The sequence below is a fragment of the Rhamphochromis sp. 'chilingali' genome (genome assembly GCF_963969265.1).
Source record: "Rhamphochromis sp. 'chilingali' genome assembly, chromosome: 21".
In the NCBI taxonomy this organism is placed as follows: domain Eukaryota; kingdom Metazoa; phylum Chordata; class Actinopteri; order Cichliformes; family Cichlidae; genus Rhamphochromis; species Rhamphochromis sp. 'chilingali'.
The window spans coordinates 19,886,634-19,912,057 of NC_137949.1; the positions used below are offsets into that span (position 1 = coordinate 19,886,634).

Consider the following 25,424-nt stretch of genomic DNA (forward strand, 5'->3'; position numbering starts at 1 on the left):
AAATAACAGAACTCAGGCACTTAGTGCAGCTGCCGTACCCTACTGTGATGCAGCAAGTTAGTAGGCTCTCAATGGGCGAGTGAGCTGTAGTCCACAAAGAGCATTCTGGCGTAGCTCTGCCGCTGTTCTAGGTGACTCAGCACCGAGTGGAGGGTGATGGCATCTTCTGTGAATCTGTTTGCACGGTATGCAAACTGGTGGTGGTCGAATTCTGGGGGGAGGTAATCCTTGGTGGTGCTGAAGGACTAGTCTCTCAAAGCATTTCATGATTACCGGTGTGAGGGCCACAGGGCAATAATAGTTCAGGCTGGTGATGGGAGACTTCTTTGGCACTGGGATGATTGTGGCTGATTTTAGACAGGATGGGATGGCTGCTTCATCTAGTGAGAGGTTGAAGATTCTGGTGGAGATGAGGGTGAGCTGGTGGGCACATGGTCTTAGCACTTTACCACGTATTCCGTCTGGACGCCTTCCTGGGGTTCACTGCTAGGAACACACATCTGACATCGTGCTCCGTTACAGTGAATGGAGCGGTGCAGGAACCAGGTGAGGATGAGGATGGGAGCAGGGCTGAGGCAGATGAATGCTGCTGTTGTGGTGTTTCAAAGCGGGCGAAGAAGCTGTTTATTTCCTCTGCTATCTGCACACTCAGGTTTTCTGTTTTCACAGTTCTGCCTCTGTGGTTTATGATGTCTATTATTCCATGCCACACCTCTCGTGTGTTGTTGCTGGACAGGTGGGACCCCTTTTCAGGTCAGCTCGAGCAGACCTGTACAGAGATCTGTCAACAGACCTACAGGGAGTGCAGAATTATTAGGCAAGTTGTATTTTTGAGGAATAATTTTATTATTGAACAACAACCATGTTCTCAATGAACCCAAAAAACTCATTTATATCAAAGATGAATGTTTTTGGAAGTAGTTTTTAGTTTGTTTTTAGTTTTAGCTATTTTAGGGGGATATCTGTGTGTGCAGGTGACTATTACTGTGCATAATTATTAGGCAACTTAACAAAAAACAGATATATACCCATTTCAATTATTTTTTTTACCAGTGACACCAATATAACATCTCCACATTCACAAATATACATTTCTGACATTCAAAAACAAATCAGCGACCAATATAGCCACCTTTCTTTGCAAGGACACTCAAAAGCCTGCCATCCATGGATTCTGTCAGTGTTTTGATCTGTTCACCATCAACATTGTGTGCAGCAGCAACCACAGCCTCCCAGACACTGTTCAGAGAGGTGTACTGTTTTGATGATGATACCAGCCCAAACCAGTACTCCACCTTTCCGGCGTCTGAGTGGGACTGGAGCTCTCTGCCCTTTACCAATCCAGCCACGGGCCCATCCATCTGGCCCATCAAGACTCACTCTCATTACATCAGTCCATAAAACCTTAGAAAAATCAGTCTTGAGATATTTCTTGGCCCAGTCTTGACGTTTCAGCTTGTGTGTCTTGTTCAGTGGTGGTTGTCTTTCAGCCTTTCTTACCTTGGCCATGTCTCTGAGTATTGCACACCTTGTGCTTTTGGGCACTCCAGTGATGTTGCAGCTCTGAAATATGGCCAAACTGGTGGCAAGTGGCATCTTGGCAGCTGCACGCTTGACTTTTCTCAGTTCATGGGCAGTTATTTTGTGCCTTGGTTTTTCCACACGCTTCTTGCGACCCTGTTGACTATTTTGAATGAAACGCTTGATTGTTCGATGATCACGCTTCAGAAGCTTTGCAATTTTGAGACTGCTGCATCCCTCTGCAAGATATCTCACTATTTTTGACTTTTCTGAGCCTGTCAAGTCCTTCTTTTGACCCATTTTGCCAAAGGAAAGGACGTTGCCTAATAATTATGCACACCTGATATAGGGTGTTGATGTCATTAGACCACACCCCTTCTCATTTTTTGAGATGCACATCACCTAATATGCTTAATTGGTAGTAGGCTTTTGAGCCTATACAGCTTGGAGTAAGACACCATGCATGAAGAGGATGATGTGGACAAAATACTCATTTGCCTAATAATTCTGCACTCCCTGTAAAGTCAGCATTGTGGGGTTTGAGGAGTGTGCAGACGTCGCTGGTCATCCGGTGTTTTTGGTTTGGGAAAACCCGAATGCTTTTGTCCACAGTCACATTTGCAATACAGAACTTGATATAGTCCAGTACTGATCCTGTGAAAGTTTATAATGCAATATATTATACTTTACCAATGTAATGCTGCATGCCAAATCAATTTTGAAAATATCTGTGAATTTTGTATTGAAAAATGCAGGTATCTTTCAGGTTTATTTTTATGGTAAATGGCCTGTATTTATATAGCGCTTTACTAGTCCCTAAGGACCCCAAAGCGCTTTACACGTCCAGTCATCCACCCATTCACACACAGGTGATGGCAGCTACATTGTAGCCACAGCCACCCTGGGGCGCACTGACAGAGGCGAGGCTGCCGGACACTGGCGCCACCGGGCCCTCTGACCACCACCAGTAGGCAACGGGTGAAGTGTCTTGCCCAAGGACACAACTACCGAGACTGTCCGAGGCGGGGCTCGAACCGGCAACCTTCCAATTACAAGGCGAACTCCCAACTCTTGAGCCACGATCGCCCCGTTTATGTTATCAAAAATGTATTAAAAGTATAAGCATGAAAAATTACAAGAGTGCAATAAAAAATATAACCAAACAAGCTTAATTTACAGTTTGAAATACAGAAGATAATGAAAATATATAAATAACTACCTATTAATCCCCATATCCAAGTATCTTGACGTGTAAAAACAAATTACATTCTTTCCTCAGTTTCTATTAATAAGACTTAAATTTACATGAAATTATTCAAAATTATATACATTATTCATAATGTGACAAAGAATTCAGAAACAACATGGAGAATGTCTTGATGCATGCTCAATCATCCAGGTAATTAAATCCCTAAAGGTTGATTCTGTTCATCTGGACGTAGCGTTTTCAATGGGAGAAAAGTTTTGTCACTCATCCAAGTGACTTCTGCAGTCTCAGCTGACTGCAGGTTTCCCTAATCTTATAATAATAATAATAATAATAATAATGAATTCCATTTATATAGTGCTTTTCGAGACCCTCAGAGCGCTTTACAAATCCACTATTCATTTACACACGGGTGGAGGCAGCTACAGTTGTAGCCACAGCTGCCCTGGGGCAGACTGACAGAAGTGAGGCTGCCATATCGCGCCATCGGCCCCTGTGGCCAACACCAGTAGGTTTTAGATGAAGTGTCTTGCCCAAGGACACAACGACCGAGACTGTGGGAGCCGGGGCTCAAACCGGCAACCTTCCAATTACAAGACGAATTGCCAACTCTCATTATGCAATATACTGTTTAAAAGAAAAAACTTTTTTTTTGCCTTGACAACATACATTCATCTTCATTTCAAATAAGTAGTTCTTTTTCACACAGAGAGCAATACCATTCTCCAGCCTCTGCTGTCCAAAACTACTCTGTATTCATCTGGAGGCACTGTGTGTGAAACCACTTTAAATAGCTCTCATGCAGGAACAAAGCAATTGTATAAAATGAAGTGAGGGAATGGAGCTATAAATAGATTAATATAGATATATGAAAATAAACTTATATATAGACATAGGAGCACAAGTTTTAACATTAATGTTTCTGGGATATAATAAACAATATAAGCATACAGGTGTCTAAGCAAACATTGTGGCATACAAAGTGATAGTGCAGTGAGTCATGTTTATTCCTGTTCAGTATGTGTCTGACACAAGTGGATGAATTTAAAAGTCTGACAGCAGCAGCAACAACAGACTATGCCTTCCTAATGACTTTCTATCTGTTTACATCTTTTTCTTTGATGCCTGTATCCCAGCTTGAAGAGTCTTGGACCCTTTTTCTAGTCAGTGGGTGTGTGGGCAGACAACTCTGGCTTGTCACCGAGTTGGATTTCCTGGTATTTGTAAGATGGCACTATCTACAAATCAGGACACATTAACTATGATATTAAAAAATGACATGATGACATAGTTCTTGGTCAGTTTAACAAGCATTTCTCAGTTTTGTTCTTTATAGTTCTGTTCATCATATCATTGCTTGTGAGTCCTGGATTATTTGATGATATGTTTACATTATGTATTCTTTTGTTTTCAGTTCCATGTTGCTTTTAAGTGTAGTTCTTCTTCAGCGTTCCACAAGTGGATGGAACACTCTAGTGTTAAAGCCAGTCTTGTCTTCATGTCTGTTTATGCTTTTGTCTGTGTCAAGCTCGTGTGTCTTAGTCTGTGTTTTAGTTTGGTGGCCTCTTGTCTCTTTCTTGTGTTGAGTCTTACTTCCACTGTCTTCTTATTCCCAATGTATCCCTGCTGTGTTACACAGCCGTCTCCAATTCCCCTAATCGGCATCCTATTTATACATTTTGCCAATCTCCCGGTCTGAAGTACATTATTCTATTCTATTCTATTCTATTCTATTCTATTCTATTCTATTTATACAGCACCAAATCGCAACAACAGTCACCTAAAGACACTTTATGTTGCTGGGTAAAAACGCAACAATAATACAAAGAAAACCCCAACAATTTAAGTACCCCATATGAGCTAACATTTAGTGTGAGTGGGAAGGAAAAACTCCATTTGAAGAGGTAGAAACATCTGGCAGAAACAGGCTCAAGGAGAGACACCCATAGGACAACATATACACTGTGCAAGAGATACATACTAACTAATGATTAAATGCAGAGAGGTGTATAAACACAGAACGAGCAAAGAAGGAAAAAATTCATACATGATGGGAAGTCAGCAAGAGCCTAGGCTTATTGCAGCACAAATAAGGGAAGATTCAGGGTCACCTGATCCACTATAACTGTATTATTTGTCAAAACTGAGGGTTTTAATGCTAATCTCAAAAGCAGAGACGGGTGTTTGTCTTCTGAATTAATTTAGAATAGAATAGAATAGAATTCAACTTTATTGTCATTGCACATGTCACAGGTACAAGGCAACGAAATGCAGTTTGCATCCATCAAGAAGTATATATTGTAATAGATGTATTACAATATATATTAGCAATAATATAGGTATGTAAGTATATTACAGAAATGGGTCTATTATGGTATGTTACAATGTACACAGTATGAAGTAAGTTATGAATATGCTATAACTATAAGTATGTACAGGCTGTAGTGAGTACAAGCTATGAACAGGATATAAATATGAAAAACTATACAGAATATTAAATAAAAAAAACTATACAGAAGTATGAGATATACAGCTATACAGAAATGTGAACTATGCAGGTTATAAACCGTTGCAGAATTAAAAATTATCGTTTTGTACAGAATGATGTGAGCTGCATCCACAGAAGAGAGGTCTAAGAGATGAAGACTCTGATTCCTGTTCAACATTAAAATTCTATACAAACCAAAAGTACACCTAATATTCTAAAATTAAAATCTGGATTTCAAAGCTAGTCAGTGAAGACAAGCAAATATGCTGTCTCTTTATAGTCCCTGTCATGACTCTCTCCGCAGCACTTTTGATCCATCAATATTAAACAATTATTGATGCATCGGATTGAGATGAAACCTAGCCCACAGGTACAGTAGGTGTTCCAGAAGAGAAATGTGTTGAAAGTTGGACATCAACTACTCAGGATGATTTTTAATGAATTTTCAAAAATTGACATAATTCTACTGTATTGGCCGACTGCATTGGATACAAGTACCCTTTAATTTCTGAGGAATTCTACAGTAAATCTGGATGAAACTTGGCACACAGGTACAGTAGGTGTCCCAGAGGGGGGATGTGTTGAAAGTTGGACATCAACTACTCAGGATGATTTTTCATGAATTTTTGAAAATTGACATAATTGTAGTGTATTGGCTGTATTGCATTGAACACAAGTTTCCTTTAATTTCTGAGGAATTCTACAGTAAATCTGGATGAAACTTGGCACACAGGTACAGTAGGTGTCCCAGAGGGGGGATGTGTTGAAAGTTGGACATCAACTACTCAGGATGATTTTTCATGAATTTTTGAAAATTGACATAATTGTAGTGTATTGGCTGTATTGCATTGAACACAAGTTTCCTTTAATTTCTGAGGAATTCTACAGTAAATCTGGATGAAACTTGGCACACAGGTACAGTAGGTGTCCCAGAGAAGGAATCTGTTGAAAGTTGGACATCAACTACTCAGGATGATTTTTAATGAATTTTTGAAAATTGACATAATTCTATTGTACTGACTGTATTAGATTGAATAAATGTTTCCATTAATTTCAGAGGAATTCTACAGTAAATCTGGATGAAACCTGGTACACAGGTACAGTAGGTATCCCAGAGGGGGGGATGTGTTGAAAGTTGGACATCAACTACTCAGGATGATTTTTAATGAATTTTTGAAAATTGCCATAATTGTAGTGTATTGGCTGTATTGCATTGAACACAAGTTTCCTTTAATTTCTGAGGAATTCTACAGTAAATCTGGATGAAACCTGGTACACAGGTACAGTAGGTGTCCCAGAGAAGGAATCTGTTGAAAGTTGGACATCAACTACTCAGGATGATTTTTAATGAATTTTTGAAAATTGACATAATTCTATTGTACTGACTGTATTACATTGAATAAATGTTTCCATTAATTTCAGAGGAATTCTACAGTAAATCTGGATGAAACCTGGCACACAGGTACAGTAGGTGTCCCAGAGGGGGGATGTGTTGAAAGTTGCACATCAACTACTCAGGATGATTTTTAATGAATTTTCGAAAATTGACATAATTCTACTGTATTGGCCGACTGCATTGGATACAAGTACCCTTTAATTTCTGAGGAATTCTACAGTAAATCTGGATGAAACTTGGCACACAGGTACAGTAGGTGTCCTAGAGAAGGAATCTGTTGAAAGTTGGACATCAACTACTCAGGATGATTTTTCATGAATTTTTGAAAATTGACATAATTGTAGTGTATTGGCTGTATTGCATTGAACACAAGTTTCCTTTAATTTCTGAGGAATTCTACAGTAAATCTGGATGAAACCTGGCACACAGGTACAGTAGGTGTCCCAGAGAAGGAATCTGTTGAAAGTTGGACATCAACTACTCAGGATGATTTTTAATGAATTTTTGAAAATTGACATAATTCTATTGTACTGACTGTATTGCATTGAATACAAGTACACTTTAATTTCTGAGGAATTCTACAGTAAATCTGGCTGAAACCTGGCACACAGGTACAGTAGGTGTCCCAGAGGGGGGATGTGTTGAAAGTTGGACATCAACTACTCAGGATGATTTTTAATGAATTTTCGAAAATTGACATAATTCTACTGTATTGGCCGACTGCATTGGATACAAGTACCCTTTAATTTCTGAGGAATTCTACAGTAAATCTGGCTGAAACCTGGCACACAGGTACAGTAGGTGTCCCAGAGGAGGGATGTGTTGAAAGTTGGACCTCAACTACTCAGGATGACTTTTAATGAATTTTTGAAATAAACATAATTGTAGTGCATTGACTGTATTGCACTGAATATGAGTTTACTGTGATTTCTGAGTAATATTACAGTAAATCTGGGTAAAACCTGGCCCAGAGGTAAAGTAGGTGTCCGAGAAGAGGATTGTGTTGAAAGCTTGGCATCAACTTTTAAGAACGATTTTTAATGAATTTTTGAATATGCAACCAGACTGTCACGATGGCTGTATTGGGCTGTTCCATTGTAATTTGTGTGCGTGCGTGTGACTGTTCACGCGCGTGCACGTGTGCGCGAGTCTAGGCTTTCAATCAGGATATAAAGCGAAAAGGCGCTACCGTAAAGACTGGTGTAAATGCGCAAGGAAATTTATGCGGCGGATAGGAGGCGGCTGGCTTGACCGCGGCTCACAAATGACGGCTCACATATTTTCGTACCTTATCTGTGGAATCAGCGCGTACAAGTCGTCATTCAAGCAAAGGTAAGTCAGCTCGAGTACTGCGAGTGAAATGCGTTTGATTTCCTTGCAAACATTCAGATTAGTGCAGCATAAATTCATTCATGAGGGGAAATTACAGTGAGAACATGTGGAGGCTGTTAGGTGGATAACATAGCGAGTTCAGTGCATTGATGTGACATTCTCCTGAAGGATTGTTATTCTTTATGGTTAAAGAAATTGCACTAATTTATTCATATTTATTATAAATAATCCTAATTAAACATCTTGCTTCCATGTTTGTATCTTGTGTCACTAAAAATACAATTTATTTTAATTTTATATATTGATCAATGACCTGCAGAATCTCCTTATCATATTAAGGGATTCATAATTGTCACTTTATGCTTTCTCCATCTCTAAAGTGATGACATCCTTGCATTACCGGTACATACTTTAGGTTCATTTTCTGCAGGCAGATTTACAGTATAACATGCAGCGTTCTATAGATGGACACATAAAGAAATGAAAAATTACATGTATGTGCTAACTTTCTAAACACTTTGTTACATTTATGATAAAGTAGATAAAACACATTTCACCAAGCATTTCACTACATATCGTACTGTGTATGACTGTGTACGTGACAAATAAAATTTGAATTTGAACATTTACGTCGGCCTTGGCTCATAGTTCTTGTCTTTAAATGAACTTTGTCTGTGTGTGTTTCAGGTCCTGCACTCTCAAAGACTGAATGAACCAGCATTGCAGCCATGGGTCACTGTGAGCATCACAGGGAAGGTTGAAGCCGCCCACTGCACCTGTATGGCCGGAGTCGCAGAGACCTGCAGCCATGTTGCTGCTCTTCTGTTTAATGTAGAAGCAACAGTGTTGATCCGTGGCACAAGGACTGTTACAGATGAACCTGCATACTGGGTTTTGCTGGGTAATATGACCAAGATACAGCCAGAGGTTGGCCATAAGATAGACTTCTCCTCTTCAGCTGCCCAAAAAAAGGCTCTTGATCAAAACCTAAACAGACCATCTGTAGTGACAGGTAAAAGGAGCTGTCCTCAAAACAGAAAAATCCCACCTGCTTTGGAGGAGTTGTCACTGCTATTGGATACTTTGCTGGAACACAGTAAAGCTGTGGGTTGTGGGAATGACCCATAATGTTTTATCTAGGAGTCTAGATTTATGCCTGTAGTGCACTGCCGTGTAAATAATTTGCATTTACTGAATATATACTGACTGAGTCCCACTGTTCAAAAGTTGAATAAAGAAACAAACTAATTTTTGCCTCTTTTTTTTTTTTTATTGAAACCACCTTATAGAACATCACATCAGTTACAATGTAGAATCCATGTCATTTATAGTTTACAAATGACAAAATGTTTACACAAAATCATGAGTGTTTACATGACATCACCCACTACTAACATTATTTACTGTATCTTTTGAAAAAATACAGCAATTTTAACAGCACAAGACTTAAGAATATTTAACAGGAGCAGGTTTCATTCTTCCCTGGTTTTATTATCACACTGTTCACCAAAACGCAGCAAACCTTCACCATCTTATCCAGAAGGGTCCCCTCTTCACCCTCACATGGAAGAAGTAATCTGATTGGCATGGTGGTATGTTTGCAGCAGGTCCCTTGTGTAGCGCTGGAACCCAGTCACGATGTTTCATCCATTTCATAGGCTGGTTTGCTGCAATAATGCCAAATAATTAGCAACTCTATAAATAGAAGCTGGGAGGAAGCTGGTGGCTGCCTTGTTTAGCAATCACGTGATTTTCGCGCATTGCATGCCGGGAACTCGTGGCAAAACAATCCAAGTACCGCATCAAATGCAAGCATTTGCAGCACCGCAAAACGTTCATTCTCCGGTTCCAATGCCTTCTTGTTTTTTCTTTGACGCACAAAAAGGAATGTACAAAAACAAAAGGAGAACAATGCCGGTCCGTACAAAGACAGATTCGACGAAAAGACAAAGAAAAGATACGAGGAAAAAATCAAAGGAGTGAAAGGGTTAGACCCTTACGAGTACACAGAGTGGACAAAAGACGTTAGCGTGCTGCCCAACTTTCACCACGCTCATATTTATAATTATACGGTTCTTGGAGTGAGTGCATACACTCATGAAGTTCAGTAACTTCAGGTCACTGCAACAAGCCCAGGTACAGTTTACCGACGGATGGGTACAGGACCTTGAAACGCACCGTGTAGAACGAAAGACCATCGTACGAACAAAGGTAAGTTTACCAGTCTCACAAATCGTCGTCATAAATACACATTCGTTAACCGTTTATTAATATAACCTTTGAGCTCAATGGTAATTAATTAGTAGTGGAAATAATTTCTGGTAGCATTACAGAAATGTAGCAGTGACAATAATATTGTATGCTGTAATCGTACTGGACAATTAGTGATACAAAACAACTGTTTTATCCTGTGAATAAAAGTATATGTTTTTGTCAATGTACCATGGTAATAACAGAAGCGAAACGCAATATTGTGTCAGGACAATTCACTATTTATGCACAATAAACACAATAAACAAAGGAGCATAGCGCAACAATTTCTGTTCGGCGCCAGACTTGCTTGTAACCTATATCACCAATTATGTTAAGAAAAATGACGTATTAACTACTACAAAACTCTGACCTTTGTGGGAATGCTTGGAGCAGACTAACCTGTGAGCTGGAGTGTTCTGAGACGTTATATTTGGTATATCCAGACCATCCGTCGGCTCTTACTTCGGAAACATGGCTTAAAAAATTTCTCTTCAACGACTTAATCCGATAAAAAAAAAAACGATCTCTTTACCCGTCGGCTTCCCGTGGCTGTCATGCGGCCGGCTATTGCAGTTAATAATACAACAGCTTCTTGCCATTTTTTGGGTTTCTTTTTATCGCTGTGTAACTGAGTTCAATTGAAAGCCTGCGTGCGCTAGTACCTCTTGCCACAAGTTCCCAGAATCCTTTGCGGTTTTACCCCTGAATGACGTCACATTTTCAATCTTTATCCTGGTGGGCCGGTCTCTAGTCAAAATGCCCGGGCCGATTTTTTGTCCCAGTCCAGCCTTGCCACCGGGCAAATGCCCGGTATGCCAGTCCAGCTATGCGGGGCGGTCCCTCTGGATTGGCAGACCGGGGTCCAATCTTTAAGAAGTGCAACTGGAGGTTGTGCTTCAACTACAGGGAGATCACACTCCATAGCCTCCCCAGGAAGGTCTATGCCAGGGTGCTGGAAAGGAGAGTTGACCCTTTAGTCAAACCTCAGATACAGGAGGAACAATGTGGTTTTCATCCACCAGGGCTGCCCTTTGATTCTGTTTATAAATTTTATGTGCAGAATTTCATCTGTGCTTTTTTCAGATGATGTGGTTCTGTCGGCTTTATCGGGTGGTGGCCTCTGGCTCTCACTGTAGTGGTTTGCATCCGAGTGTGAAGTGGAGGGAATGAGAATCAACACGAATGTGAGTGAGAATGAGAATCAAATTTGAGGTCTTAGCTGGAAAATGGTAGAGTGCTTACTGTGGGTCAGGACCAAATTGCTGCCCCAAGTGGAGGAGTTCAGCACCTCCCTTAGATACAGGGTGAGGAGTTCAGTAATTAGAGATGCGTAAAGTTTTTATTTAAAAAATAAAATAAAATAAGAGTTAGATACCTGACTCTCCAAATACATTTCCTGTAATGTGGGTACAATTCACATATTCCTACCAGCGTATGAACAGTCAGTTCCTGATACATATAATTTGACTGAAGATTTGTATGCTTGGAGTGAATAAGTTCCTTGTTTTAAGCTCAGGCCTCTAATGATTGTGCAAATTGGACCCAAAAACTAGGAGCCCTGCATTACAGAGCTCTGGGTCCTCAACAAAAAGGTTATATAATAATGTAAATAATGTAAAAATAAATATAGATGCTTGGTAGTGTGCTGATTTGCCACTAAAGTAACATCAAAAGTACATCCCCGTGAAACATTAAATTGGCTAGTTTCTACGTGTGGCTAACCATAGGCCACATTTTATCTCCTGCTAAATTTTCAGACAAACTCTTGTAATTCACCGTTTATCATTTGTATATTCTCCCAGTCCACGATGAAATACTCCAAGAAATCCAAAAGAATTTCCTACATACAGTCAAAAGCATGTAAACAAACATCACATTAACACACGCCTACACTAGTGTGAAGCAGCAAGTTGGATGTTGAATAAATATAATACAGGTTATCGAGGGATTGCATGCCAATCCCAACTGAAGGCAAACGTGACAGATGTAAAAAAATAAAGTGGTTTTCATATATTAAATCATAAAAAATTATTTCATATATGAAAATGTCAACGTTATCAATCCCTTATCAACAAACAGTATATCAAAGACATTAGATTCATGGAAATTATACATTTTATGCATAGATAAGAGCATTCTATCAGAACGCTAAGCAAACAGCACAAAGCAAAGATGAAAACTAGAACAGACTTTAAAGTGAGCATGCCATTGCATGTTTTTCTGTGCGCATAATTTCGAAGTGAAAATATATGCTAATACTATGGACACCAACATCATTCATTCTATTTTTGAAAGTCAAATTAGTCCTTCATAAGTCTTTTTAATTTGCATATGTATCTGCAGTAACCTCTTACAGTAACTCATCATATACTCCTATTACTAGACACCAGGTTTTAGTCTTCTGCCGACCTTGTAAGTTGCTGTAGGGAGAGCTCCATCAGTTGATAGTTCATCATTTCTGAGCACCGATGGGTCCGTCTACCATCTTGTACAGCAGGTTAGTGACGCTTTCACAAAAATGTTTGGATATGTGTGTAAAGTATCATTTAAAACGAATTGAAAATAGTGTTTTGAAACTTGGGATTGTTTTTTTGTTTTTTTGTTGTTGTTTTTTTTCTTTTCTTTTGCCTGTCCCGTTTGGCTCTTTTGCCATCAGAATTATTGTCTAAAGGCAAAGAAAGATGCCCAACAGATTTACTTTACCAAATTGACCATCCCAGCCTTGCCATAATGGTCCATTTGTGTCACCTTTTATTGTTTATTTTATTTTCACTTGCTGAATACGGGACAGACTTGACTGGGGGAAAGAAGGGGAGAAAGAAAGAGAAACAGCTGAGAAGAGGGACGGGGGAAAAGGGCAAAAAAACAAAAACCAACAGAATGGGCAGAAAAAGAAAAAGAAAATGCATCTATCGATCACCTGGATCACCTGTTGAGAAAGAAAAAAGAAAACAAGCAGAAGAGAACAAGAGTAATAGAATAAACAACATCACAATGATATATGGGAATATGACAGTAAATACTAAATGTTAAACATTATTGTGCAGCACATAAGATCAACAGAACACAGTGTGCTTTGAGGTAGGAGCCAAAAAGGGTGTAGTTTGTGGGTGTGATCACCCGTGTGTACACCTGTGAGCATGGACGCGCTTGTTTTTTTTTAAAAGGTTCCTTCATGTAATGATCTGCTAGAGGGTGTGGGGGGGCCACAGCCCCGTCCTCCAGGGCATGAAGCAGGTATGGAGGAGATCAAAACTCCAGACATCCAGAGGCCCCCAGAACACAAGAGACCAAGGAAGACCAACAGATGGGCAGCCGCGCCACTGTCCCAGAAAGAGCTGAGGAGAGTCCCAGATGAGGGCTCACTCAGCAGCCGCGGAGCAGAAGCCAGGGGGGGTTGCAGTGACGCGCCCGTGAGCTCCGCCGGAATTGTTTGTAAATGTATTTGAAGTTTGATGCTGATTTGTGGGTATGATTTCTGGCTGTCGGTCTGATAAGCGCCTCAGTGTCAGCTTTAAATGTAATTTTTTTTGTGTAATATATCAGGATATTTATATTAGAGCATTTTTACACTATTAATATTGGCAGTTTTCGATCATGTCCTTACTATCTTGGAGAAACTGAGACTGCAAAACTTCCTCTGGGATTAATAAAGTTTTCAGATTCTGAATCGCTTGGTTTGCTTGAGTATAAATGATATAACCTAAAACATAAAAAAATCTAAAACCTTTTTAAAAAATATTTTTAACCCTCTCCAGGCAGGCGTTGCCGATTTGCAACGGTTAAAAACTAACAACCTGATTACCCCACATACATTTTTTTTTTTTACTCAGAAGTACCACTGCAGGACTTGGTTGTCCATTAGCAACTAAAACTTAATTTGAGCCTGAGAGGGTTAAAGAAGGCTGTGCCGCATCACCTTTTTTGCTTTTGTGGTCCACATGTTTGCAGTGTGTGAAAGATTTGGACATTGGACAGGCCAGTTTAGGAGCCATACTGTACACGACCACATAAAATATGGTCTGACATGGTCTTGCTGTAATGAGTCTTTCAGAAGTGTTCTTGAGCCCAAGCAGTGATTTCCATACATAGTATTATATCACATCTCTTTTTAAATTGGATTGCACAGTGATGGAGTGGTTAGCTCTGTTAATTAAAAGCATGAAGGTCCTGGGTTTTAAGTCACCAGCCTGTTGGAGCTTTCTGCCTGGAGTTTGCGTGAGTTCCCCGTGATGCCGTGAGTTGCCACAGGGTGCGCCACACCCTACATTCAAAAGACAGCCAAGTTAGGTTAACATACTCTAAACTGGAGGGAGGTGTGAATGTGGGCATGAATAGTTCCTCTGTGTGATAGCCTGGCAGGATGGATGGAACGGTTTGTAATTCCAGGCTCAACAGTAATGGCCGTTCTATATTAGAGTTCAGCTTTGTCTCTTGTGTGTGGATTTGTTTTTACTATTTAATGTCTATCATACAACATAGAATCTACATTTCTTTTTCATTCTTAGAGTATTTTGTAGCTTGCTGCGGATATATTTTTCTCCCCAAAAAAGGTGTTTATGTTGTACTTGAACTATATTTAGTCAAATGATTACCAATCATTGCACCGCCTTTTTACACATCATCCAATTTTTTGGGAACTTACTTGTTTACAGAGCTAGTGCTGTAATACAAGCTAGACACACACTTTATCAGATACACCTGCACAGTTTAACTGTTCTTTCGAGATAAGCGGATTTCTTTGTACTGCATCATATTCAAATGTGTTTTTTTTCCTCTCTCATGTGTGCAAAACGGGAAAGATAAAGCGACAGAAAATCTTTTTCATGCATCACCTTCATTTGTTTTGAAGCGGAACATTTTAATTATAGCATGCTGTGTACTCCAAATGCTTTTTAAAAATATCATTTATTTTTCCCAAAACAGGATGTGGACCTTTTTATTTCTTTACATCTTGGGCATAAACTTCTGTCAGGTTTGTTGATTACACACAATTACACATTTTGATCTTAAAGTTCAACTGTATCATGAAATTTAAAAAAAAAAAGAAGAAAAAAATGGAATCACTTTTCTTTCACAGGCTGATAATTCAACACAAATGCTTTATGCCAAACTGATAATAGACAAAAGTGCAATTGCAAATATCACGAGCATACTGAAGAATTTTACGTGTAACAATACATTTGTTGTAGCACCTGTAATGACAACAGGTAAACTAATTTCCAATCTTCCACATCATGCTGTGATTTATGAAGAAAATACTTATATAACCTCTAGCTCTAACCCTGAATAACTCTTGTCCTCATAAGTGTGCACAAATGGTACCGGCAGCAAAGAATGTGAATGCAAACCAGACCACAGATGGAGCGATACTTTCTGTCAGTCTAATCCAAAATGTTGTGGCAATGCAACATGCACTTTGGATAAAAGTGCAGATGCAAAATGTGTCCTAAACACCACAGGTATTAAGTCAATTTAACTGTTTTTGCACATCTGGTTATTTGTGAGCATCAAGGTTAAAAGCATCCCCCAAAATGACATTTTCTTGCTCACAGTTACCATCACAGGGTCTCTTAGACTGCAGGGGTCTACATATACAGATTGTTTGGAAGATATAACAAACCCTAAATATGCAAAATGCAGTTATGGGTTGTTGACAAAGGTAATAATGTTTTTCTCAAAATGCATTTAAGTGTATACAGCATAATTTTTAACCTTGAAAATAGAAATTACTGTTATTCACTTTATTTCCATCCTTTGTTACCTCTTAGATGAAAACAGTGTACAGCACTCTGTGGGGATTTGACTTTTTAAACATTACAAGATTCAGGTATATTCGTGCAATTACAAATAAAATATTATGTTTTTACATTTATCTAATAAAAATGTAAAATCACTCTTTTTTTTTGTTTGTTTGAAGGATTGGTAGCGTCATTGCAGACTTTAAAATAATCATCGCCTCCAGCATCGATTCACAAGCTCTGATAAGTAATTCAGTAAAGATTGGCCAAAGTCTGTCCGCCTCACTTATTATGGAGACTTCAGGTAATGTAATCTTGCTGCAGAGGGGTGCATTGTACTGTATGCAAGAAATTCTTTCCAACATGTGAGTTTAAAAATTCTGTAAATTCTGTTCTCTTCTTAGTTCTCCATGATCATCATTTTCTGTCCACCAAAAAAAAAAAAAAAACCCAAAGTGAAATCAGATTTGTTATGGATGCAATCATTACTCTGATGAAGATAAAATGAAAGTCACAGATCTTTATGCATCTAGTTTTAGTTTATAATAATTTTAAGATTTATTCTGTTGCTCCAAAACAGTACCTTCAATCTGCGGTGTTCACAGCACTGGATAGGTTTTTAAGTTTCAGGGACTGAAATTTCATTATTATTATTTTTTCCTCCACAGGTCTTGTCAACTTAAAGATGCCACCAATGCCTGTGCCTTATGGTGCCACCAACCAAGTGATCAGATGCACAACCAAAGAGGACCTGAAAATTTACCCACAATGGAGTATAATAAATAGCAAAGGGCAATATGACATAACTACTGGAACAGTTTCAACAGTTTATACATCATCACGAACTAACAGTATAGTCAACCTCAGTAACGTCACAGAACTCTGGAATGGTATGTATGAATGTTCCATTATATTATTATTGGTACTGTTAATAATTAAAGATGATACAATGATGGCAAAACAGAAGAAATGCACTTTTAACACACATGTGAAAGCCCCCCCCCCCAACCACCCCTCTATGGACCAGAAACAAACAGAATGAAAAGAATCAAAATCTGCTGGCTTTAACCCCACTTGTGTTTGCTTCTTAGGACAGTTCTCATGTATCTATCACCAAACGGGTAATTGCACCACATCAGGCTGTACAGTCAACATGTTACACAAAGCCAGTGCTCAACTGGATGTAGCACTATTACCGGACATTGACGTCTTCACGGAGCCATCATTTCCACGCTGTAAAACCGAAAATGATATTCTCCAAGCAAAAGCCAAATGTGAGATAAGCAATAGTACTGAACCTTATAATGTCACATGGGATGGAGGTCTCAAAGGCCAATTAGAAACTAAGAGTAAGTAATTTATTTGGTCTCATTTAATTTCAATTAAAATATTTATTATGCAAAATTGTTCTGAAAATACATGACATGAATATTCAATTCTTGCAGGCGGCAACATACTAGTTTATACAACTAGTAAAATAATCATCTGTGCTCATAGCACAAGTGTAGATACAACAGTGTGTACATTTACCAACAGACTTGGGAATGTAAGACAGGCTACAGTGCGCTTCAATATCATTTCCGGTATGTCTTTGTATTTTGCAATGGGAATTATTGAAGGCATAATTACCCACAAATGATCCCACAATGAAGTAAAAAAAAAAAGAACTAAGTAACTATAAAACTTTCAACAAACAAATGAATCTGATTTCATTCATTTGTGCCAGTTCACAACAACAGGTTCTGATATTTTAACATAAACTGCCTGAAACATTTTTAAATGATTACTTACCTTAAAGACAACAGTCAAATGAATCATTTTAAATGCCCCAAAACGATTCCTAATTCATTTCAAGAAAAATAAAAGATATACAAGTTTAAAAAGAAGTCACATATGTATCTTTAAGACACACATATGTTATTATGGGTTTTGTTTATATTTGTATTTTGTATAGATTAACAGGCTGTCAGTAAGTGTGAGCGCCTCAATAAAAGCAGATGTTTTGTCACTTTGCTGGTCTGGAGAATTCAGTAATGTGTTAATGCAAAAAAAAAAGAAGCAAAAAGACATCAACAACTGTTACTCCCCATCTTGGGCTGGGTGATAAGGCCATTTACAAACAATTTTAGAAGTCAATCTTAGACTCTATGAGCCTCAGTTAGCATGTTAAATGTTGAAGTTAATCAGAATACAATTGGAAAAAGAAGAATAAGTATGGCTTGTTTTGTAAAGGCTGTCAGGAGTGATCTTCGTCTCTAAAAAATGAACATGGCAGCACAGCTTAGGTTTGAAAAACTGCAACTGAACAAACTACAAGACTTCAGGAACAATGTCCTTTGAAAGGTCAAGACCAGAGGGGAGAAGTTCTGGCAAAAAACAAACACAGCATATCATCACAAACAGCTCATGCCAACTGTCAGCACAATGAAGGGTTGATGTCCAGGTCCTGTGATGGGACAGGACCTGGGCACCTTTCAGTCACTGAGTCAACCATGAACGAATCTGTACTGTATTAGTTTCTAGAGTTGCATGTGAGGCCATTTGTTTATCTGAGGTTGCAATTATATAATTTCAGAACTTTCTATAGTCCAGACAAGTTTTTTAAATTACATCCTGATATATAAAACCTTGCAATTGAAAGAGGGTGCATGATATTAGTGTATAATAATATAGTAATTGTGACATACTGAATTATACTACATTGTAAAATACATTTGGGTAAAATCTGGCAAGGATTGTGCAGTCATGACTAAATTCTGGAAATACTTATTACTTCATTGAAGGATCAAATATTTATATATTTGTATGCTTTACAGGAAAAAAATTTTGTGACAAATTCAGTTTTAACAGTTTTAGAATATTGTCTTTGTAACTATATGAAATTTTCTTCCCTAAAACAGTAAATGATAAGTACTGTCCAGCTGAAGGTGACTGGGAAGCCACAAAAGCTACTTTTACTGCAGTTTTAAAATGCAAAAACTCTGCTGGGCAAAGAACAAGGATATGCGAGTAAGAATATAACCAATCATGTGTAGTATGTAATAATGTAAATAATAATAATAAATTATTTTTATTTATTTATTTGGATTAAAAGTTCTGTTTCTTTTACTGTCCAAAAACTATAATTGTTTGCATTTTGATTAAGAAAATTATTTAAGCAGTATATATATTAGAATTTATGTGTAACATTTAATTTTTTTAATTAATATTTTCAGCTTGAAGGGGATATGGAGAAAGGAAGAATCAAGATGTGTGAACTTCGACCTCAACAATATACTGCAAAATGCAGTGGTAAGCCTAAATTTTATAACTGAGGTTATCATCTTGTCACTTTTTATTTTTTTATTTTGTTTTTTACACATGAAAGGAAAGTAATCGTATTAATATAAAGCAACAAATTATCCAACTGTTTTGCTATTTTTACAGGACAGGAAAATGGAAAGTACTCTAGTGTTTTTGTTAAAGTCGCTGACACAGTTACATCTGACACAGTTAAGCTTGCCTAATACATATGTGCTCTTGTTACAGATTTCTGGCACTGGACTTGGGGCATTAGAAAAAAATGCAGAGTCAATATTTTTTAGTCTTACCAATGCCACTCAAAATCCACAGACTATTAACACGTTTCCCAATTTGAATGCATCAGTTCAAGTGATCAGCACCATGTCTATCATTCTGACAAACCATGGTGTAAATGACACAACCACAAGTAACGTAAGCACCAAAGAATATCTTTGTTATTACTATTTAAAAACATTTAAAACATTAAGATCGATAAGTATAAATACTTGTATTTAAAGTTACAAACCTTAAGAGTTACAATGAAACAAATCTCCAGTATTGGTCAATGTATTTATTGCTATTTACATACATTAGTAGTACAGTATCACTATTTAACTTTTACACCAAGTTCATTGCTCATTTAAACCATATACCATAAAACAGCTGCTGACGAGTGACAACTAACTCATTTTTTATGATTAATCTTTAATGGGAACATCACAGCTATATGAGCTGCAAACCTTTGTCTTTCTTTTCAGAATTTCCTGGCCTCATCTAGTAATCTGCTGGATGGGTCTCTTGGAAACTCGTGGAATAATCCGAATCCTGAAAGCAACAAAACCCTGGCTGAGAAATATCTGCAGTCAGTAGAGGATTTAATTGCGATATCAAACATAAGTAATGATTCAAATCTAACTAACTTGCATGTACAGACATGCAGCGGAGATGAATGCACCAATACGGTGTTCAATGCCACAGTCACTGTTAAAAACTCAGGAAATGGCATCGTAAAAACAGCTGGATTCAAATACCTGCAGGACTATTTGCCCAATACAACACATACATTTAACATCAACAGCATTGTTGTGTCAACAACCACTCAACGGGGAAAAGAAAACCTTGAGATTACACTAAAGTTCCCATTGCTCATAGAAAGGCCTCGCCATTTTGAACTACAATGTGTCTCATGGAACTACAACCAGAGCAAATGGACAGATGAAGGATGTAAATGGGGGGGCGCTTCTAAACCTGACGAGTGCACTTGCAATCATCTGACTTCATTTGCCATTCTGATGTCTCGGTATCCCATTGAAATCCCTTACATGACCGAGATAACGTACGCTGGACTTTCTGCATCAGTGGTGTCACTCGTTATCAGCCTCCTGATAGAACTGATCGTCTGGAGCAAAGTAGTCAAGACAAATACTCTACACTTGCGCCACACCGCCCACGTGAACATTTCTCTTTGTTTGCTGGTGGCAGATTGCTGTTTTCTGGCATCTTCTCAACCAGAGATCATTTCAGAAATCTGGTGTAGAATTGCAGCTCTTCTGAAGCATTTCTGCTACCTGGCCATGTTCTTTTGGATGTTGAGCCTGAGCACCATGCTCCTTCATCAGGCAGTTTTTCTCTTTCACAAAGTGGGCAAGAAAACCTATCTGAGGTTCTCGTTGATCCTGGGCTACGTTTGTCCTTTTCTCATTGTTTTCATCACATTTCTCACCAACAACGGCGGCGCTCCAGGCACGTATTTCAGTTTGGAAACATGTTGGCTGGTTTATTCTGGACTTCTGAAAGGAACCATCTATACATTCATTCTCCCAGTTGGTATAATTGTTTTCATCAACTTGTTTGCCATGATAGTGGTAATCATGAAGCTTCTGGACCATAGGAGCAGAGAAAAGTCTCATGAGAAAGAAATACAGGCTGCCAAAACTGTCCTGAGATCAGTTATTCTTCTGACTCCAATCTTTGGTTTGCCATGGATTTTTGGATTTGCAACATTTAGTCTGGACCTCACAGCTGGAGCTGTGACTTTAGCTGTGAACTACGCTTTTGTTGTGCTCAATGCATTCCAGGTATGGTCACAATTATTAAACTGATCAGACTCAATATCTGTTCTGCTAAAAGTATTACTGTTTTTTTTTAAATGCTTGTTTTTCTTTTCTAGGGTTTGTTTATTTTGTTGACCACGTGCCTGGGGGACAGAATGGTAAAGTCATTTACTTCTAGAGATAAGAGGCCTACCTAGTTTTAGTTAGATGCTGCTGTATCACTGTGATAACATTTGAATATATTTAAAGTTTGAAGCCAATGGCAGGAACGCATGATGTAAAATCCACAGCTGAATCAATGTCATTATTGTTGTAGTTGTTCTCAGGTTTATTCTGTGTTATTTCAATTATTTTAATGAAATTATTATCAACAGTCATCAAAAATATCCTTGAAAATGTTTTCATCAAATGTTTTTATTCTGATTTTCACAGACCCATGAAGCACTGCTGAATTCTTTCAGGAAAAAAGTAAGTGAACCACAGCTTGTTCGTAAATAACCGTGGTAACTCATAATGAATGACGCACATCTGTTTCCTCTGTTCTGCAGGCTCCACCAACCATCAGCGAAAGCTCCACAAATTTGGAAACAACAACTAAAAAGTCCTAAACAACACCTGCACACATGTATACTCACAAAACACTACATTTAAATCAAATATATTCGATTCATGAGCTACATTTACTCTTTGATGTGACTGTTTCTTTGTTGTTTATTTTGTTTTACTTGCAGTAATACAAATCAGAAGTTTTAATAATTATTACACTTATCTGTCTTTCTTTGTTCAATATACATATTCATATGAAATGTGATTTAATAATACTGTACATTGCATGTTTTAAATAGCACTTAGCAGTGAAGAGCTGAAGGAAAACTCTCAGCTGAAAGGATAGAAGAAAACCTGCGTGAGGATTTTATTTCTGTAAATGGGATTTGGGCTCACATCTTGCTTCAGTTTTTAAGTTTTCTTTGTCCCGTTCTGCCCACTCCTCATCTGTGTCATCCACTGAAACCCCTTCTCGCGCTGATAGCTTGCGATAAACCTCGCACTCTATCTCTGCTCTGTAACACACAAAACAAGACCATATATTAATCATGTACAAGCATTATATTATATATAGTTTATTGTTATTAAAATTACAACAATTTGAGAACCGGGCTTCATGTCATACTTTTTAAGGAATCTAACACAGTCTTGGTGTCCGTATATCTCGGCTATACGCGCTGGCTTGTCTCCACAGCAGTCCTCCTTATCAATAGGTGCATGGAGTGAGTGCAGCAACCGCAGCACTGCCAGCCGACCAGACTCTGCAGCAAAATGGGCAGGGGTCCACCCATACTCTGTCCTCAGGCATGGTCTGGCTCCATGCTTTATAAGTATCCTCACCATTTCTGTGTGTCCTATGGAAAGATATAATTAGTTTGTGAGCAAGTTAAGAATACTTATTTTGATGAATTAGGGCTATTGGGGAAATTAAACAATATTGTGCAGAGTGTTTTATAAACGTTTTCAGGGACCCTCCTTAAGGTTTTGGCTCACTCATTTCTCTCCCTGTAAAAAACAGCAGCTGGACCTTTAGCTAGGAGCATGCCTGACACACAAAAAGCCACTCTTTTCATGCGTCTCCTCTCCTGTAGAGCTGATGAAGTACAGATTTTTCTCTAAAAATGTAGGGAGAAAAAGTAAAAAGGTAGTCATAAATACTCAAGTAAAGTGCAGAGAACGGAAAATTCTATTTAAGTACAGTAACAAAGTATATTTACTCCAGCAGTGTGGAGAATCTCACAATGGCTTCACCCAAAACCTTTGCTAATAATGGCCCACACCCTTTTTCAAGGTGTGAAAAAGGGTGTGGGCCATAGCAGAGGTTTTGGGTGAAACCATTGTGAGACCTTGCCTCGCCCTAAATAGCCAGAAAACCTGAAAAGAGACCTCTCTATGTTTGAAATCTTGGGAGATGTTGTCTTTGTCTATTGTGTGTGTGTGAAAAAGCCACCTTTCATCAATAGTGGGTCAATGACCCTCTTAAGGGACAACTCACACTTGGGACTCTCCACCATTTGGTCTTAGAACTGAACAAGCTTCTCGGATGAGAGGCGAAACATCTTCAAGAAAAGTCCAGTCACGTTTTTTCCTTGATTCCTCTAAAAAAAAGGGTCAGGTACAAGGACCGGACTGAAAATGAGTAAAAAAGCAGGCCAAGCATGTCCAAATAATGTTGAAAGACTGGAAAACTATTGCTGAGGTCAAGGTAGTGGTTTCGGTAAAAATTTACGAACAAGTCTGGCACCTTGGAAGCAAAATATAAAGAAATGAGGTGTAGTGCAAGGCTTTTGTACAGTGCCGCACATGCCTAAAAGTACTGCGTTTCTGCAATCTGATTGGCTCATTAGAAATGACAATAAACGAGATGTTGAAAAGGTGTACCTAAAAAATTGGCTATAGTGTGTAATCACAGTTTTAACATACAAGCACAAAAAAGACATTGTTGAATATTTAGAGACTGGTCTGGACGCAGCAACTCAAAACTCTGATTCTTAGCAAACTACAAGGTTGGCCTGTAGCTCCCATGTTGGCTCACATTTTGTTTTTTGTCTCAGATGGCCTGACTCAGCAGCTGAGGGTAAATGCAGTTTCTGAATTTGCCTTTGCCCAACAAGTGCAGGAATGGCTCCTATATGCTCCAGATCAGATGGGTGGTGCAGGACACCCAATATCCAGCCCCATTCCAGAGTAAATTAGAATCAATGAATTCAAAATAATACACTGAACAAAAAAAAAAGTTTTTATATAATAAACTGTTCTTAATTGATGCAAAGATAAAACGTAATGCTTAATAATATTGGGATATTATTATGGACATGTTAAATTGTAACATAATGTTTAACAGATAATGGTTATCCTGTTTTTAGATCATACACAACTGTCTTATGCACAGGTTTAAATGCTGATGATAATTTGCAGTGGTTTAGTATTAGTCCTGTTGATTTTTAAAGGATTATTTCATTGTTGCTTCACTATTAACGGAGCATGCAAAAGTGATGGAAAAATCAACATCAGAATTCAACACTGATTCACTTTTAACAGAGGGTGAAAAATTGATATAAAATAAATGTTCAACATCAATGTTGAACTTTAAAATGTATTTTATCCGACTCTGATATTGTTTCAATATTAATGTAGTTTAAAAATTTGATGTAATGTCAGATTTCAAAGTTGAATCAATAGAATTGAGGAAAGGGCTTTTTTTTGTCAAGCTTTTACAGAAAAATCGTCATCTTTATGGCTATTAAAGGAGAAACTGTTTCCAAAGTATTTTTTAATGAATGCTGTCTACTGTATTAAATATTTAGTGAAAAGGCAGCTCTAACAAATATTCATGAATTCCGACTTTGTGCCTAAATCGTTTTTACGCACGGTATAAAGCGCAGTTTAGTGTACTGACACTAACATTTATGTTGCATAAACAGCGTACACGTGGTCTAACCACATTTTTCATTTTCCAGCGAATGCGAACAGGTAATTTGAGCCCAAGACTTGCGCAGTCACCAGGGGACACGGATACGCCTCATTTTCACGTATTTAACGAACTACCTTTAGCCGCTGCCCAGTGGAGAGGTGTCTTGCTGTACCAGTCGATGTCTTTCTGGTTGGGATTGCACTTATTTTCCCTCAGAAGCTCCTCAACTTGATCACAGTCGCCTGCTGCTGCAGCTTGGTGCAACTCTGACATTTTAACCTAGCAACAGTGGATCCTAGCAACGGATCAACACTAGATGGCTCCTAACCTGAAGGTAAAAACGCGGAAAGGAAACCAGGGCGTGTCTAGATCGTTATCAATAATAATAATATATTAATAAAAATATATTATTATTATTCAAAAACAGCAAGGACGCGATTTAAGTAAGGCTAGCCTGTCTTAGGAAGTGAAAACTCATTTTATGTGCTATAACAAGTAAAAAAAAGGTAACACAATCCACATTGTGTCTGTTTTTAGTGTGGAAATAAATCAGGCTAACATTTTAAGTGTCCTGTGCTTCACAGATATAGCCAGATTCTTAATTAATTGCTTTATTAGTTACAACATTATTTTATTCACATTCATGACTCTATACTGGTTTTCCACATCTGCTGACAAACAATTCCCAGA

General features: G+C 38.2%; 2 protein-coding genes across 2 annotated transcripts; one reads left to right on the plus strand and one right to left on the minus strand.

Annotated features, from left to right (window-relative positions):
• Positions 1-313: 313 nt before the first annotated feature.
• On the plus strand, positions 314-21,882 carry LOC308389663 (adhesion G-protein coupled receptor F2-like; the record flags this gene model as incomplete). Its single annotated transcript, XM_080871154.1, has 3 exons — positions 314-415; positions 19,979-21,298; positions 21,823-21,882. The coding sequence occupies 3 exons, from the start codon at positions 314-316 to the stop codon at positions 21,880-21,882; spliced, it is 1,482 nt and encodes a 493-aa protein (XP_080727280.1).
• ankrd66 (ankyrin repeat domain 66) lies at positions 21,716-25,007 on the minus strand (the record flags this gene model as incomplete). Its single annotated transcript, XM_080870379.1, has 3 exons — positions 21,716-22,335; positions 22,446-22,674; positions 24,869-25,007. 3 exons carry the CDS (start codon positions 25,005-25,007, stop codon positions 22,188-22,190), a joined length of 516 nt encoding a protein of 171 aa, XP_080726505.1. The 3' UTR covers positions 21,716-22,187.
• Positions 25,008-25,424: the final 417 nt, after the last annotated feature.